Source organism: Pelodiscus sinensis, chromosome 5 (genome assembly GCF_049634645.1).
Source record: "Pelodiscus sinensis isolate JC-2024 chromosome 5, ASM4963464v1, whole genome shotgun sequence".
NCBI lineage: Eukaryota > Metazoa > Chordata > Testudines > Trionychidae > Pelodiscus > Pelodiscus sinensis.
The window spans coordinates 93,461,684-93,477,423 of record NC_134715.1 but is presented as its reverse complement, the minus strand read 5'-3'; the positions used below and the strand labels follow the sequence as shown (position 1 = coordinate 93,477,423).

At 41.0% G+C, this 15,740-nt stretch overlaps 2 protein-coding genes across 6 annotated transcripts in view; one reads left to right on the top strand and one right to left on the bottom strand.

Annotated features, from left to right (window-relative positions):
* The window catches only part of TMEM156 (transmembrane protein 156), a 107,305-nt gene that overhangs the window by 27,970 nt on the left and 63,595 nt on the right, over positions 1-15,740 (bottom strand). The gene's annotated exons all lie outside the window — the stretch shown is intronic.
* The window catches only part of FAM114A1 (family with sequence similarity 114 member A1), a 47,979-nt gene that overhangs the window by 28,306 nt on the left and 3,933 nt on the right, over positions 1-15,740 (top strand). The window contains exons 7-11 of the mRNA XM_025187966.2: positions 769-892; positions 6,962-7,047; positions 8,324-8,497; positions 9,600-9,739; positions 11,716-11,788. Of these exons, the coding sequence (XP_025043751.2) occupies positions 769-892; positions 6,962-7,047; positions 8,324-8,497; positions 9,600-9,739; positions 11,716-11,788 (597 nt within the window). The remainder of the gene's footprint in view (positions 1-768; positions 893-6,961; positions 7,048-8,323; positions 8,498-9,599; positions 9,740-11,715; positions 11,789-15,740) is intronic.

Here is a 15,740-nt window from a genome sequence, read left to right as displayed (position 1 = left end):
ACCAGAGCTCACAGACTTCTCTACAATGAAATGAAGTCTTATCTCTTGTAATAAAAAATGTTCAGTGCTTGGGTATCAGCTGTAGATTTAGCAGCCTACACAAGGGGGAAACTGACAGCTGTTTGGGGACTTTGCCAGGAGATTCCTAGTTGAAGCAGGTAACAGACTGGTGAATATCCACCAAAAACAATTTATGGGAATTTGATGGGATGCTTGTGAGGAGAGCAGACTACTAAGTCATCCACTAAGTCCATAGCCTTAATTTTCAAAACTTTCAGTGGACTGGAGTCAGACTTCTCAGGCATGATGATCTGCCATGAGAAAAATTGGACTATCAGTAATGTGGGTAAGCCCTGTGGTAGCAAGGTCCAGGGAGGCTTCTCTGGAATTCCCTGAGACACCTTTTCAGACTGATAGCAAGTCTTCCCCTATTCTCTTCCTACCCATGGTGTTCACTAGAACCTCCCCAAAATACTTAAAACATTTGAATGTGTTTTTCCAAAAAAAACATTTTTATGTTTTTTCCTTTGGGATCAAGAGACAGCCTGAAGATCTTATATGATCTTTGTGTGATATTTGTAAGAAACTCTGATGCTAAGTTGATGACTAATAATTAATCCCTAGATAAAGTGTATAAAGGACCTGATCTTCTAATGGTAGTTCTTGTCTACTGCTAAACACACATTGGGGTCAAGATCAGAATTCATAATTTCAGTAAAGAGAGGGCTAATTTGGGCTCGTAATGACCACTGTCATTTTCTTTTTCAGATTCAGTCATTTTTAATGTCACTTAGTGGAGAAGAGTTGGAAACTGTGAAAAATGACTTAATTTCTATTAAAGAGATCTTCATTCCAAAGGAATCAAACGATGAAGAGGATCAAGAGAAAAAAGGTAATTAAAAACATTGGAGTATTCAATGTGATAACTATTAAATCTATATGTTTAATTAAAACAATCTTTAATGAAAATACCATGCTTTAATGAACTGAGAATTGACAACAGTCAGATAATTTGGAGTGAATTTCTCTATAATACCCTAAAACAGGCAAATACAGTAGAGACTAGGGAAGCTTGGGTTAGATTTTCATTTCAAATTCAGACCTTCTGATTTATTGACTCTGCTTATTAAACTGTATATGTACAATCGGCAAAACATTCTTGGGAGTTCAGCAATAACTTTGTACCATAATGGCTGTATCTAGTACCCCCTGTTTACCTAGAACACAAGGTAAAAGGGCTACAGATGCTAAAATTTCTAATTCCTGCTGGGGAAAGGATTCTCCTTGCTCAAGCACTGTTGAAGAAAGCCCTAAAGCTGCTTCCAAGGATTCTCTTTGCAAGTTCCAATTTAGGGGGCATGCAGGGTACTAAAAGGATGTGTCACAGGCCAGGCTGCCATGTACAGCACCATAGGGATTGCAGACCATGCTGTGGTCCAAAAGATGCTCTAGGGAGGTTTCCATAACTTAGAGAAACCCATAGAGATGCCTAAATTATGTCAGGCAGAGGGCTTTGCAGGATCAAGAAGGCTACATAGGTGGCTTAAAACCACCATAGTTCCCCTCTCCTCCTGAGTTGTACATTTTGAAATGAGGTCTTGAAATCAGTGGAAATGGACTCAATAACTTAGAAGATCATATTTTACACATCAGGGTCTTCTCCTATTTCAGGGATGCATGCCATGGGACCGTACATTTTGCAAAATACTGAGTGATGTGTGACCAAGCATCTGAAATTAAGAGTAACTGAAATAAAACCTTATTTAAAAGAAGTGTCTAGAGATATTTCATTGTTTATACCAGTTGGAGTAGCAGCAACTTCTGTTCTATTCTACATATTGCCCTCATCGCTGCAGTCTCCAAGCACCTTCCATTAATTTATTAAACAAAGGGACTAACATTTGTCTCATGTGGTTCGTCCTTTCATCCTCTCCTCGAGGGAAAGCAGTGTGTGCAGTGTAGTGTTTTAACTTGGTAGGTTGTTGTTTTTTAAATGTAAACACTGTTTTGAGCTTATATTTCTTTGACTTGAGAGAGCAGGTCAAAGAAAAATGGCTTGCAGTTGGAGTGGAAGGTGGTGAGCTCTGTGATAAACTTTAATGCTTGGGGAATTCATTCCACAGCCTGGGTCTAGCTTTCAAGAATACTCTTAACTTCAGCACAGGTAAGCTTTACCACTAAAGTGAAAAGTTTCATTATGTCTCAGGAAGGGAATTATCAACCAACACCCACCTTCTCAAGCTCTAAGCAATCTTTTAGATAGGCTGAGCACTAACAACATAGAGCTCCTTGAAGATAAAGTCTGAAGCAGAAAAGATTTTGTAGATTTTGCTCTGCAAAAGCAGATCAGTTAGAAAATGAAAACACATCCTCCCTTGTGACAGAGGAAGTAATAACCACAGACGTGTTCAATGCAGCGTGCAGCAAGGAATGGTCTTCAGAAAGTGCAACAGTTATTTTAGCCTGTAGTAAAATTAACTGCTGTTCAAGATGAATCATTTCCTTTAACCACAGTAAGTGCACATCAGGAACCTTCACCTCAGCGCTGAAGGCCAGGGCAATTACAATGCATCACTTAAGTCCCCTGATCCATTTTATAATACAGTGCATTGCATATCCATTTGTGATCAGCCTGCTAGTGGTGGACAGGATTTTTCCACTCCCCCTGCACAATGGCAAATGTTACCCCTAGCGCTTAAGCAGAAATTCCCACAATTACATATTTTTACCCATCATAATGGTGTTTGTCCACAGATATTTACAAACAAGGGGACTATGTCAACTTGCATTTTTATTGACTAATTGCAAATAATTTCACTTAGTGATTGTGTCCCCTTTAGATGATATGTCCATTTTATTTTCATTCAAGAGGCTGAAGTAGACTATAAAATATATTTAAATGTGTAACATCTGGCCTTAAACAGAGTTACTAAAGCAGATGGAGAGAAAAATCTGGCCTTTGAGAAATGAAGAGCAGACCCATTTTCTTTTCAGATATTTGGAACATGCTTTCAGGCAGCTGTGTTCATTCTCTTGGGGACAAAAGTTGCCAGCCATTTGGCTTATGAATCCCAATGTTCTGCTGCTCAGCTAGAAAACTTGTATGTAACTGAGTTAGGTTTTTTTTTTTTCTGTGATTCAGTCTCTTGAGGGCTGAAATACTTTCATCTAACCCTAGTTATTGTGCTCAATATGAGGGTAACCGAATGAAATTAATGGCCTGTGATATACTAGACATAAGATTAATTGTCCCTTCTGGCCTTAAACTTTATGAAATGATGATCAAGATAAACCCTTATGGGAAAGTCCTATATAATTTAAGAGCGATTAAATCAATAGGCAGCTGTGGAAATTACTGTAACACCTAAAAGAAATTCATAGTGTGTGTAATCCTTTTTATGGGCCTACTCCAAAGCCCACTGAGCTGAAAGGGAGTCTTTTCGCAGACTTCAGTGTGGTTTGGATCAGTCCTTAAAAACTTTTAAAACTATCCTATAGAATTATATACAATAGCCAGGGTATACATTTGTGTGACATGTGGAAATCCAGCATCATCTGAGCTGTGCCAGTGCAGCCTTTGCTCATTTACAGCACAGGGTTTTTGAAGATCATGACATTTGAACAGACACCAAACTTCTTGTCTATCAAGCCATCATTCTCCCAACACTATTGTATGGCTCTGACACCTGGATAACCTACAGACATCATTTGAAAGTCCTTGAGAGGTATCACCAATGCTGCCTCCACAAGTTCTTGAAGATCATATGGGAAGACACGTGCACTAACATTAGTGTTCTAGAAGAGGCAAAGACCACCAGTATTAAGACAATGATCATCAGTCAGAAACTTTGCTGAACGGGTCACATTGTTCAGATGTCAGACCATTACCTCCCAAAACAGGTCCTGTTTTCTCAGCTGAAAGAAGCATACCATAATGTGGGAGGACAACAGAAGCATTATAAGGACTTGCTGAAGAATAACTTAAAGAAGTGCAACATTGACATTGACACTTGGAAGACACTCACCCAGGATCGTTCAAAAATGGAGATTAGTCTTATGGAATGACTCTCTGCATTTTGAATTTGCCTGCCGACAAGCTGAAGAGGAGAAAAGGTGCAGGAGGAAGGGGAGACTGGTTTCTAGTCATGGTCAACAGCTTCCTGCTGTACCTGGAAACATCTGTCCTCATTTTAATAGAGCTGGTGGTTCAAGGATGGGCCTTATCAGCCACCTGAGAGTCCATAACTCCCACGGAAGTTGATCATACTCAGCAGTGAGTGATTGCCAATGATAGGATGTTTCAAAAACGGTGTGGAGAAATTATAGTTTTCAGGCCCATATGAAGGGGTGTGTGAAAGGTGCAAAAGCACCCTCCATGATCCCCCAAGTAAGCACACGCCAAACGGCCAGGGTAAGACAGGAGCAGCACACTGCCCAAGCCTCCCTCCCCCATGCTCTCACTGGCCAGGGGAAGGCTGGGGTTGATTTCTCTGCTCGCTTGGGGGCCAATGGGGGGTTCATTTACACCCTTATGGGCCACATTTACAAACAAGCCCCCTCCCCACCAGAAATTCCTGCGTTCAGGCCTGATTTTCTATAGGGCTGGCATCAGCACAATCATAGGAGACACTTAGGTTTCAGTGCCTTTCCCTTGTGATTGGCTGTACATGGAGCATTGTAAAAACTGTGCACATCCCTTAAGTTGCCCTGTAATATCTCCTTTAGACAACATCCTTGGGATACCTAAGACTAGAGTCCTATTTACCTTTTATCAGACAGAATAAAATGTGGGGTCTTCAGGAGAGTCGGGTAAGGGGTTTCTCATGACCTTAGGAGACCCCATGAGACCTTTCACTGAATTTAACACGTGCATTCCTAAGTGTCTTTTATGAGTGTAGTCAATGCATAAAGCCCCATACAACTTTAAAAAATACAGTTAGTAGGTCTATAAGGAGCAATAATATGTTGTTATAATATAAATATAATACAGCATCTTTAAATTTAATTCTGCTAATGATGTAAATGTTTGTTCCCCTAGCAGAATACAGTTTTATTAACTGCTGCAGGATTCTAATTCATGCAGCCCTCGTTTGCAATGGCTATGATTTAAGCTAGGATTCTATTCTCCGCTTACTGTGGCTCATTCTTCTGTTCTTACTTACAAAACCAAATGTAGCTTTCCAGGTTGCACTAATGTGTGTCCTTCCCAGAACAGATTCTTTGTCTTTTTTCTTTATTTACCTGAAATGATTTGTTTAGGGCTCTTCAGCATATTGCCATTTCATAGTTCTTATTTATAATGGAAAAGTGAGGTGTGCTAAATATTAATTAACATGTTTTTCATGTGAACAGTCAGTGGGATCTCATGTGAACAGTCAGTGTTATTTGGTAAAAGTTAGCTAGTAATGGTCAAACACAGCACATAGCTTCACTGAACATAAGAAGTGTGTTCTTAACTTGAGTTAGATAGCTCCTAGCAAAGTCAAGGAGGCAGTTGTAGTTTTATCACTAGTCAACAAGTAAAGTTGAATCCCAGATCCCCCTATAGTCTTTAACGCAACTCACTAACTTGTGTTAAAACTACGACTGCCTTGTCTTCAGTGGCATTTTAACTCGTTTTCTCCCCATTGAAGACAAACTTCTAGAGAAGATGTTTTTGAACATGCTAAACCCTGGGTAGGTTCTCAGAAGTACCTAAAAAAATGTTAACTAATACATATTGGGTAGCTGTCTTGCTAAAGACACCTTGTTTCCCCATTGTAGACAAGATCACAGTATTTCATTGAGCTATGGTATCATTTTATCTGTATTTTACATATACAAAATATAAGAATTTTTGCTGGAGGAAAAACATTTCTCTACCTTCAGATAAAGTGTTTAGAGGGTTAGTTTCTTTGTTGTAATCTTGAGGGATTCACTCGGTGTTCTTCCCTAATGATTCTGTTGACCTACTACCATTCTGGGGAGTTAAGCCAAGACATACAACTTATACAGAATCATAGAAATGAAGGGCTGTATGGCTATGTCTACACAACAGCGTTATTTCAGAATAACTGATGTTATTCTGAAATAACAGTCCATGTCTACACAGCAAGCAGTTACTTCGACATAATGTTGAAATAATGTTGAGCTTGAGGACTTCTTACTCTGACTCCTGTAACCCTCATTTTACAAAGAGTAAGGGAAGTCGGAGGAAGAATGCTCTAACTCAGACTTCCTGCTGTGTAGACAGAGCCAAAAGCTGAAATAAGCTATTTCAACGTAAGCTATGCAATTGACCTAGCTCAAGTGGCGTTGCTTATTTCCTCTTTAGCCCTGCTGTGTAGATGTGCCCTAAGGGACTTCACAGGTCAGCTAGTCTATCCTTCCATGCTAAGGCAGCACTAAGTATATCTAGGCTATCACTTACAGGTGATTGTTTAACCTGTCCTTAAAAATATACATCTAGTTCTTGTCTCTGCCTTCTCCCTTTTTTCTTCTGATGGAACAAATACTGGAGACAAATGCATTTTGTTGGTCTAACCCAGTGTTTCCCAAATGGTGTTCCGGGGAACCCCAGGGTTCTGCGAAGTGAAAATAAGGGTTCCGCGAGAAAATTCCATTATAATAACATGTTGTTATTAAAAAAAATATTAATTAATATTAAGCATTTATGAATTGTATTGAAAACAATTTTCATTTGTGTTGATCTCATGACCTTGTTTAGCATTGCTTTATTATTATCCTTACTTATTTGTGGTCTACTTTTTCAGCTATATATATAAGACTGCTATTAGGGGTTCCACAAAATTCTTTTGAGTTTAAAAGGGTTCCGTGGCCAAATAAAATTGGGAAACACTGGTCTAACCAATGCAGGCTCCATACTGCTAGAAATGTTTAGGGATGTGATCTTTCTGATTTGATTTTGACTGCTACAACAATAACATAATTCTTACAGAAATCATCTTATTTCCTTTTGCAGCCAACATGGGAGAAGAGTTTGTTAGTATGCTTACTGAGCTGCTATTTGAATTGCATATTGCTGCCACTCCTGACAAACTTAATAAGGTTGGTGAAAGTAACAGAACCTACGTCCACTGCTGCTGCCCCGGAGACCTGAGCCCTTTATGTCACCACCATGGTACCACAAGGCACACTTTGGGCGGTTCTTAGGCTGCCTGTGGAGGGGCAGCACGGCACACTTCAGACAGTATTGAGGGCTGGAGGCCTATGCCCTACCCCTTCTGCCTGAGGCGCTGCCCCTTTAAAGAGCACAGAGCCACACCCCTCCCACCTTTCCCAGGGGCCTGGCACCCCTGTTTGTCTACACTGTTTGTAGCAAGTCAGCAGACTCAGACTAGCCGGGCTCATACTAGCACTCTCAAAGTAGTTGTGTAGACAGCTCTTTGAATTTTCAGCTTGGGCTCTAAAGGCCACTTACTCCCTGAGCTTCAGTGCCTGATCTCCAACTTAGGACACCACTTCAGAGCATTGGCTTACCCACTATTTTGAGAGCACTGCACCCAAGCTCTGAGACGTTTCCTCCTGGCAGGGTCCTGAATCACAGGTTCCAGCCAAAGACTTATCTTGTAATTAAACAGCACCTTAGCTCAAGTCTGAGTTAGCTGGCATGGCAAGGCTTGAATTTTTCATTGTGGTGTCATCATAGCTTTACTGACCAGTGACTAAGGTCAGCTTCAGAATTAGAGTTAGCATTTGTCATGTTTATTTCTCTGTGGGGAAGACCCCAAACATTCTAAGGTTGAAACAAAATGTTGTCATTTGTAATTAGCCTTGGCACTTAAAAAAAAAAGTGGTAAGTGTCACATTAGTTAGCTGGAAAAGCATCATTCATACTGTTTCAACGTTGATCCAGTTATCTGCAGTTCAAAATTAAATTGTTTTATCTCTAATTTCCTTTATTAATTTTGACTTGTTTTAGTTTATTCAAAGAATTTCTTTATTTTTTTCTTTGTAAAATTTCTGCTTTACTTTTTCACTCAGATCTACATTTTCTTTTATTTCTTTGATAATTCTGCATAAAGCTGATGTTTCAGTAATCTTTATCTTAATGATAGCTCTATATGAAGATTAAAGGCAGTATAATATAATTCAATATATGGCCCATCAGTGAGCAATGCTTCAGTGGACATTAAGCTTTTCCCTTATATATTTGAGTTTTCTTACTTGAAATAAACTTTTCTGTAAACTCCATTCATATGCCCAATATAAATAAGAACAATAAAACTAAATAAAGAAATGTATTGTAAACTTGTGTATCAGCAATATTATTTGATTTTCCATACTTGTACAATAAGGGTTTTTTGTGGATGATGTTTGACAGGCAAGGAAAAAAGCTCATGACTGGCTGGAAGAAACCAAGTTCTCTACATCACTAGAATCAGAAGAGAAGTCAGAAGAAACTAAAATAGAGGCTGAAAAAAAGACTGATCAAGGAAGAAAAGAAGATGGTGATGATGATAAAACAGAAAAAGAAAAGAGAAACAGAACTGTGGAGGTAAAATAGTCCTGGAAAGTGAAATTTCTTAAATATAAGTCTCATTCTGCAAACCTTACTTAAGTATTTTTCACTATTAGATTGTTCCCATGAGTAACTGTCAACAGGATCAGGCCCTCTGACAATAGCGACTTCTTCAACTTTAAAAAAAAAATTAAAAGCCTTAAATATACCTCTTAAACAAAAGGTTCAATTTAGGGAGATGGTAAAATCCTACGGTGTTTTGTCATTAGCAATGTCTCATACTTAAAGTCATGTCTCAAAATTTAGCAGTGGCTCTTTCTTCATATGTCCATCAATGAAAAAAAGGATCAACTTATATTGATACTTGTGGGCATTTAAAATACTATATGGACAATGTATCAATGTTATTTACTAGTCAAACCAAAAGGTTACAATTTTTTTAATGAAAGGTCTTCTGTAAGTCAAAATATGCCCATTGATGCTATTGCTTTCTGTTGATATAAGATAAAATTTCTTAATTGAAATTATGACAATGTTAAGTTATATTTTTAATGATCTCTAATAAAAACCTATTATGCTCCCTTAAAACATTTTAAACACTTTAAAACATAGGAAACGGAGCGGTATTGTGTATATTATAGATTGTTATTACAGATTTTCAGATACTGCCAAATTACTGGAAGTTCAGAAAGAGTTTTCTGTATAGTCACCCTGTTGCTAGCAAAATGAATTATTTATCAGGACTTGGAGTATAATTCATTTTCACTATGGATATATGCTTTGGGAACAGCATGATCCTCTCAACACCCTATAAAATCAGTGTAAATTCCATGATTGTTAAAGACTCAATTTTAGCCTCAGAACCAAAATTTCCACCATAGAAATTCCCAGGGCTCAATCCTGTTCCCATTGAAATGAATGTTAATTTTGCTTTTTCATTTTCATTTCTTGGAGGTGATCAAGCCTATGGGTCTTGCTTTGTTTGTAATCTGTAGAGATTTCTTTTTCTCAAGGATGAACAACAGCTGATATTCTTTAGCTATGTATGCACTGGTATTTCTCAATTTGTACTCTGCCCTAGTTTACAAAGTCTCTTACTCAGTCTATAGAAATTATTGTACTGTCTGTTTCATTTAAGGAAATCTACATGCTGTCTATTGAAAGCCTTGCTGAGGTAACAGCTCGTTGTATCGAACAGCTTCATAAAGTAGCAGAATTGATTCTTCATGGGCAAGAAGTGGAAAAGACAGCCAAGGATCAAGCAAAAGTTATGACAAAGTGAATATATATTTTTAAATTTCTTATTTTTGTCATAAGAGCTTGCTTAACATTCACAGTTCTATTGAGCCCATGTCAACAAACAGGACTGAGTTCCTGCCGTTTTATTTTCAAAAACAATCAAATCACAGTCTGTGATTTGCTGACATGCACATCATATATATTTTATAAAAAAATCACAACAAATGCACAGATTGATATTTGTGATAAAATGTGCACACTCATTTAGGTGCACTTTTCACTTGTAGTACCAAAGATAGCATATCAGCATGTGTAGAATTTGCTTTTGTAATAAGTAATAGGGCCTCATTGTGTGCACTCTGCCAAAAGAGCACAAAAATCTATCCATATTTCAAAGCAGTTATGTGATGTTCATCACCAATTTATTGCCAACATACAGGGGTGGGGCACGAGGGAAGTGACATTGTAAACATGTAAATGGTTAACCGATGAGCCTGGGCTAATCAATTCACCTTTGTGATTACTCGCAAGGTCCCCTCCCCATGCAGTATCAGAGACAGCAATGTGGGGGGCGGGGAACATGGGGAGCCAGAGTGTGTGGGGAGCTGGCTTTTAAGTCGACTCCCCATCAGCACTAGCTCCTGGAAAACTGCTTGCCTGCCTTGCACTGTAACCTCTGTATCAGAGGCAGCAGCACATGGGGCGGTTTTAAGCTTAGAAGCTGGCTTCCCGTGAGCACCAATCCCTACCTCCCCCCACCCACCCCACATGGCTGCCTCTGTAGCAGAGGCAGCAGTGCAGGGTGGGCAGGTGGCTTCCTGGAAGCTGGTGATTAAAAGCCAGTTCCCCTTGTGCACCAACTCCAGAGCTGGCCTTATCATTAGGTGAAATGAGGCAGCCACCTCAGGTGCCAGACTGTGGGGGGGTGCCACTAGGACCCAGAGAATTGAGACCTTTCAGAGTTTTGGCCCAAGCGAGGGAGCATGGGAGCATCAGTTGAGCTCCCCACCTCAGGTGCCAAAATGTTGTGGGCTGGCCCTGACCGGCTCCCCACATGCACCAGCTCCCCCGTCCTACTCTGCATTCTGCAGCCTCTGATACAGAAGCAGCACTGCAGGGGGGGGGGCAGACAGCTCTGCAGGAGCCAGTACACATGGGGGGCCAGCTTAAAAGGCGGCTTCCCACTCGCACTGGTTCCCAGGAAGCCATCTCCTACCCTCAGTGTGTAAATGTGTAACTGCTGAAATTTTCAGCGATTACATGTTTACCTGAAACACAGATTTTTATATCTCTAGTGGGTACCTAACTTCAAGAGTCCCACCTTCAAAACTGGGACCTAAAGATCCAATCCAAAACCCAGTGAAGGCAGTACAAAAACTCCCACTGATTTCAGTGGGCTTTGGATTAACCCCTCCATAAGGTGGTAAGCATTCTGATTCTGCAAAGTTCTTAAGCACATGCTTAAGTTTAAGTACTTTTCCCATTAAAGTAAGTGGGTGTACTTTTATTTAAAATTCAATTCTTGTTTAAACTGTGCTGTATTAGAGCCAGAATGTTCTGCTTCTTGCAAGATTGCACCCCAGATGAATTACAGTTTTACAGCAAGTCAGTGACAGAGCTGGCTCTAGAATCAAATCTATGCACTCACAATCCCATGCTATAACCGCAAGACAGTGCTTCCTCTAATAATACACTCTACTGCTTTGGAGAAGAAAAAAAACATTGCATTCCTTCTAGCTGGTACCATATTAAAACAAACCAATATTTGATCTAGTCTGGTATCCTATCTCCAGCTGTAGCCAGTGAGGATTTTTCAAATCCAAAGCATAAAGCCTGTGTCATGCTGCTACTTATCAGGTGAGCAATATCCCCCAGGACACTTTAAGAGAAAATTTAATTGACTAGAAACAAGATTATCTGCAGAACTTTGATTTTTGAGAGAAGTCTGGTTTTTGAATTCTGAGATGAAGCAAGAGATAGTTTTAACATTTGTCTCTTTTCTTTTTTTAAACCAGTTTAACAAGTGCCATGTGCAATGACGTGTTGTCTTTATCTAAGAAGTTTTCTGATTCTTTAACTGTAACTGGGGTAAGATAAGACAGTTTTTTGTTTTAATTGTTTATTTTTAAAACACATCCTCTTTCAGAGAGATTCTCATTACTTCTGAAAACTGGCTTAATATGCGAGATTAGCAGTAGGACAAACTAGAGTCCTCTCCAATTCCAGTGAGACCCAGAGCATCTTTTCAGCAGATCTACCATTGTTGCTCAATTTTCTGGCATGCCCTGCCATCCTTAGGCTGGTTGTGTAGCCACTGGATCCATATAGTTCCTGGACCTGCTAGGTATCTTTCTGCATTCCCCCAGCCCACATCCATTGAGTAATCCACACATATCCAAGAACTGCAATGGCCTCTTACCTGCCCTGTCATTCATGTGCATTTGTATTTAAAAAACAAAACAGAACACCCACACACAGCATTGGGAGCTTTATTACGGGTAATATGTTAACAGAAGGGGTTTCACATAATAAATTGGCCCTCTAGTGTCTGATAAATCCTCTGGAGATTGTAAGGAGGAGATAGAGAGGCTAGAGCAGGGGACTCAAAACTTCTAGCCTGTGGGCCGTCCCCAGCCAGAGTGATTGCACAATCTGGCCCGGGACTCCTAGCAGGCAGAGGGCATTGTCTGTTACTGGCACCCAAGTCCCACCCCTTCCTACCATTGCCATGCCCTCTGCCCCCTAGGATGCAGCTTTGGAAATCACTGGGGGGACCTGGTGCTGCCGAGCGGCAGCAGTCATGCCCCTTTGCAGTCCCCGTAGTGGCAGTAGCTGTGGGGAAGGAGAGCATAGCACAGCAAGTGCACTCACCCAGTGGACTCTTCTTCCCTTGCAGGTCCTGACACTGTAGAGAGTGCAGGGGAAGGGCGTGAACACGGGGCCAGTAAGTGGCACCATGCCCCCCTCTGATGATTCCCAAAGCCGCATCCTAGGAGTTGGCTACCATGGTGGGGGAGGAGGGAGACAGAGTGGCAGTGGTGAGAAGGGGTGGGGTTTGAGAGTCGGTAACGGACAGGCTCTTCCCACTCCAGAAGGATTGCACAATTGATCCAGCCAGGGATAGTCTGAGGGTTGGGAGTTTGAGAGCCTAGGACAGGTTAAAGAATTAAGTCATATATTTTTCTGTTTAAACAAAATCACTGTCTCACTACAGAAAGTTAATCTACTTTGAAAACAAACATCTATTTAGTGCTTTGGCTGGAAAGGTTTAGACTTTGTTCCTGAAAGATATACAAAGGTTACTGCCAGTATAACACAGCTTGTGTTATCTAAAATGGGATACTCCTTATGGACAGCAGGGATGAAGAGATGATAAATTTCACTGTGAAACAATTTTGAACTTACCTGACAACCAAGTAATCTGGCATAGCCCAAAAGAGAAAGAGGTGCTCTTCTGAAATACAGTAAACTTCCGATAATCTGGCACCTTTGGGACCCAGGGGGTGCCGGATTATCAGATTTGCCGGACTATCAGAAAGGGGGGCTATGAGGGGCCTGGAGTGGGGGGGGATGCGGCCCCAGACCCCTCATAGCCCCCCTTTCCAATAGTCCGGCTCTGCCTCAGGCGTCCCTGATTCAGCTGCTGCTGGTCAGTTTCAGCAGCGGCTGAATCGGGGACGCCCGCAGCAGAGCTGCTGGAGTGCTGTGGGGTTGGTCTGGTAGCGCCGACCCTTGGCACGGTGAGACCAACCCGGCAGCACCCCAGCTGCTCTTGGAGACGCCTGATCAGGGCAAAGCAGCTCTGCCTCGGGCTTCCTGGAGTCAGCCGCTGGTCAGTTTCAGCAGCGGCTGAATGGGGGACAGCTGGGGCGCTGCCGGGTTGGGTCCCGCAGCCCCGAGGGGCAGCGCTATGGGACCAACCCAGCAGCGCCCCAGCTGCTCTGCCCTAGGCTTCCTGATTCAGCTGCTGGTCAGTTTTAGCAGCGGCTGAATCGGGGAACCTGGGGGCAGAGCAGCTCCAATGGTCCAGCTGCCCAGAGCACTTCCGGGTTCCTGATGGTGCCGGACCATCAGGAGTACCGGACCATCAGATGCCGGACCATTGGAGTTTTACTGTAGTTCCATTATATTGGCAGGCATTATCCATAGAAAATGAATTCTTACTAAAGACACAGATGTTTCCTCAGGTTTGTTGGACTTTTAAGAAGAGGCTCCTGCAAGCTACTTTAGGGCATCATTGGATATTTTTTTAAAGTTATTTAAAAACTAACATAATTTATTGGATTGCTTTTATTTTGAATTATTTACATGGCTTTGAGTTAGGCAGACTCATCTGAAGTATTTCTGCATTTTCTAAGCATATTTTAGCATATAAATGTATGCACACACAAAAAACTAACCATGAAATATTAACCAGACCCAACTCAGGATATTCAGAGCTAAGGATTTCACAGCAATTTTATTTCTGTCCCCTGGTGCATCAATATTGAAGGAGGAGGGATTTACATTACAGGAATATAGAATTCAGGACCAGATTGTCACTGTCCCAGGGACTGAGCATCTTTTCACTGCTCCCATCACAGGACTGTGCTCTAGGAATACAATCTGACCTGTACTACACTCAGTAGTACAGAATGTAAATTACATGCATCTAAGTATATAACATAGGAATTATAATGTGCACAGAATTTACCAACCCAATTTTCCACATATTTGTCCAGCTCAGACACCCAGCTAGATTGATTCTAGACAAAAGGTAACTTTCTGACCTCTGAGATAGTGGTTTAGAGTGGAAGAATTCTATCATCATCATAACTTCACTACAACAGTGCTATATAATTCAGGCATTTAGTCATTATAATGTAATTGTGGCCTTGTTCCTAAAAGTCAGCAATTTTCAGAACTAGTGAGTATCTCCTTTTGTTTATCACTCTAGATTTCTTGCTTGCATTTACTATTGATTTTTACAATCAATAGTGTTTAATTGCCATTTTCTTTATGTTTTAGAGATGTTATTGATAATCAACTAAACAATAGGGCTGTGTCTACAGTGGCCCCTTCTTCGGAAGGGGCATGCTAATTTCTAACTTTGGAATAGGGAAATCCGCGGGGGATTTAAATATTCCGCGCGGGATTTAAATAAACATGGCCACCGCTTTTTTTCCGGCTTGGGGAAAAGCCGGAAAAGAGCATCCAGACTGGCGCGATCCTCCGGAATAAAGCCCTTTTCTGGAGGATCTCTTATTCCTACTTCAGGTTACTTCAGGTAGGAATAAGAGATCCTCCGGAAAAGGGCTTTATTCCGGAGGATTGCGCCAGTCTGGACGCTCTTTTCCGGCTTTTCCCCAAGCCGGAAAAAAAGCAGCGGCCATGTTTATTTAAATCCCTCGGGGGATATTTAAATCCCCCGCGGATTTCCCTATTCCAAAGTTCGGAAGAGGCATGCTAATTTCTAAGGGGCCAGTGTAGACGTAGCCTAGGATTTGGAATAGATTTTTTAGTACTGGACAATAAAGATACTGTTCTGCCGTTACTCTATCTTCCTTTTCTGCCCCTGCCACATTATCATCACTTTCTTTTGTTCATCCATCTCCCTTGACTTCTCTACTTCCTGATCTTTTAAAGATATTATTTATCTCATCATAAGCACACTTGAGTGCTTAAACTGCTTACAAGGTGTGAGGATATATGTCCTGTTTCTTTACCTCTGTAACAAAAGCCAAGCAGAACAGGTACCCAGGGAAGTTCTAAGCATAAAGTCTACAAAGAAGTGAAGCAATACTATGTTTTATTTGTTAAACGCTTTTTTTCTGTAACTCTGTGCCATCATGATGTGACAAGGCAAAGTGAAGCGAGACAAGAGTGGGCTGATCACATTTACCACTGAAAACATGCTTTCTACTGGATAGTCCTAAATTCTTACAGGGAGCCCAGAATTCCAGGGCATTTGACATAGCCAAAGAATCAGATAAACAATGAGCCCATCTTGTGCACTGTGATACCAGTACAAGACAAATAGAAAAATATAGACAGGTGATTG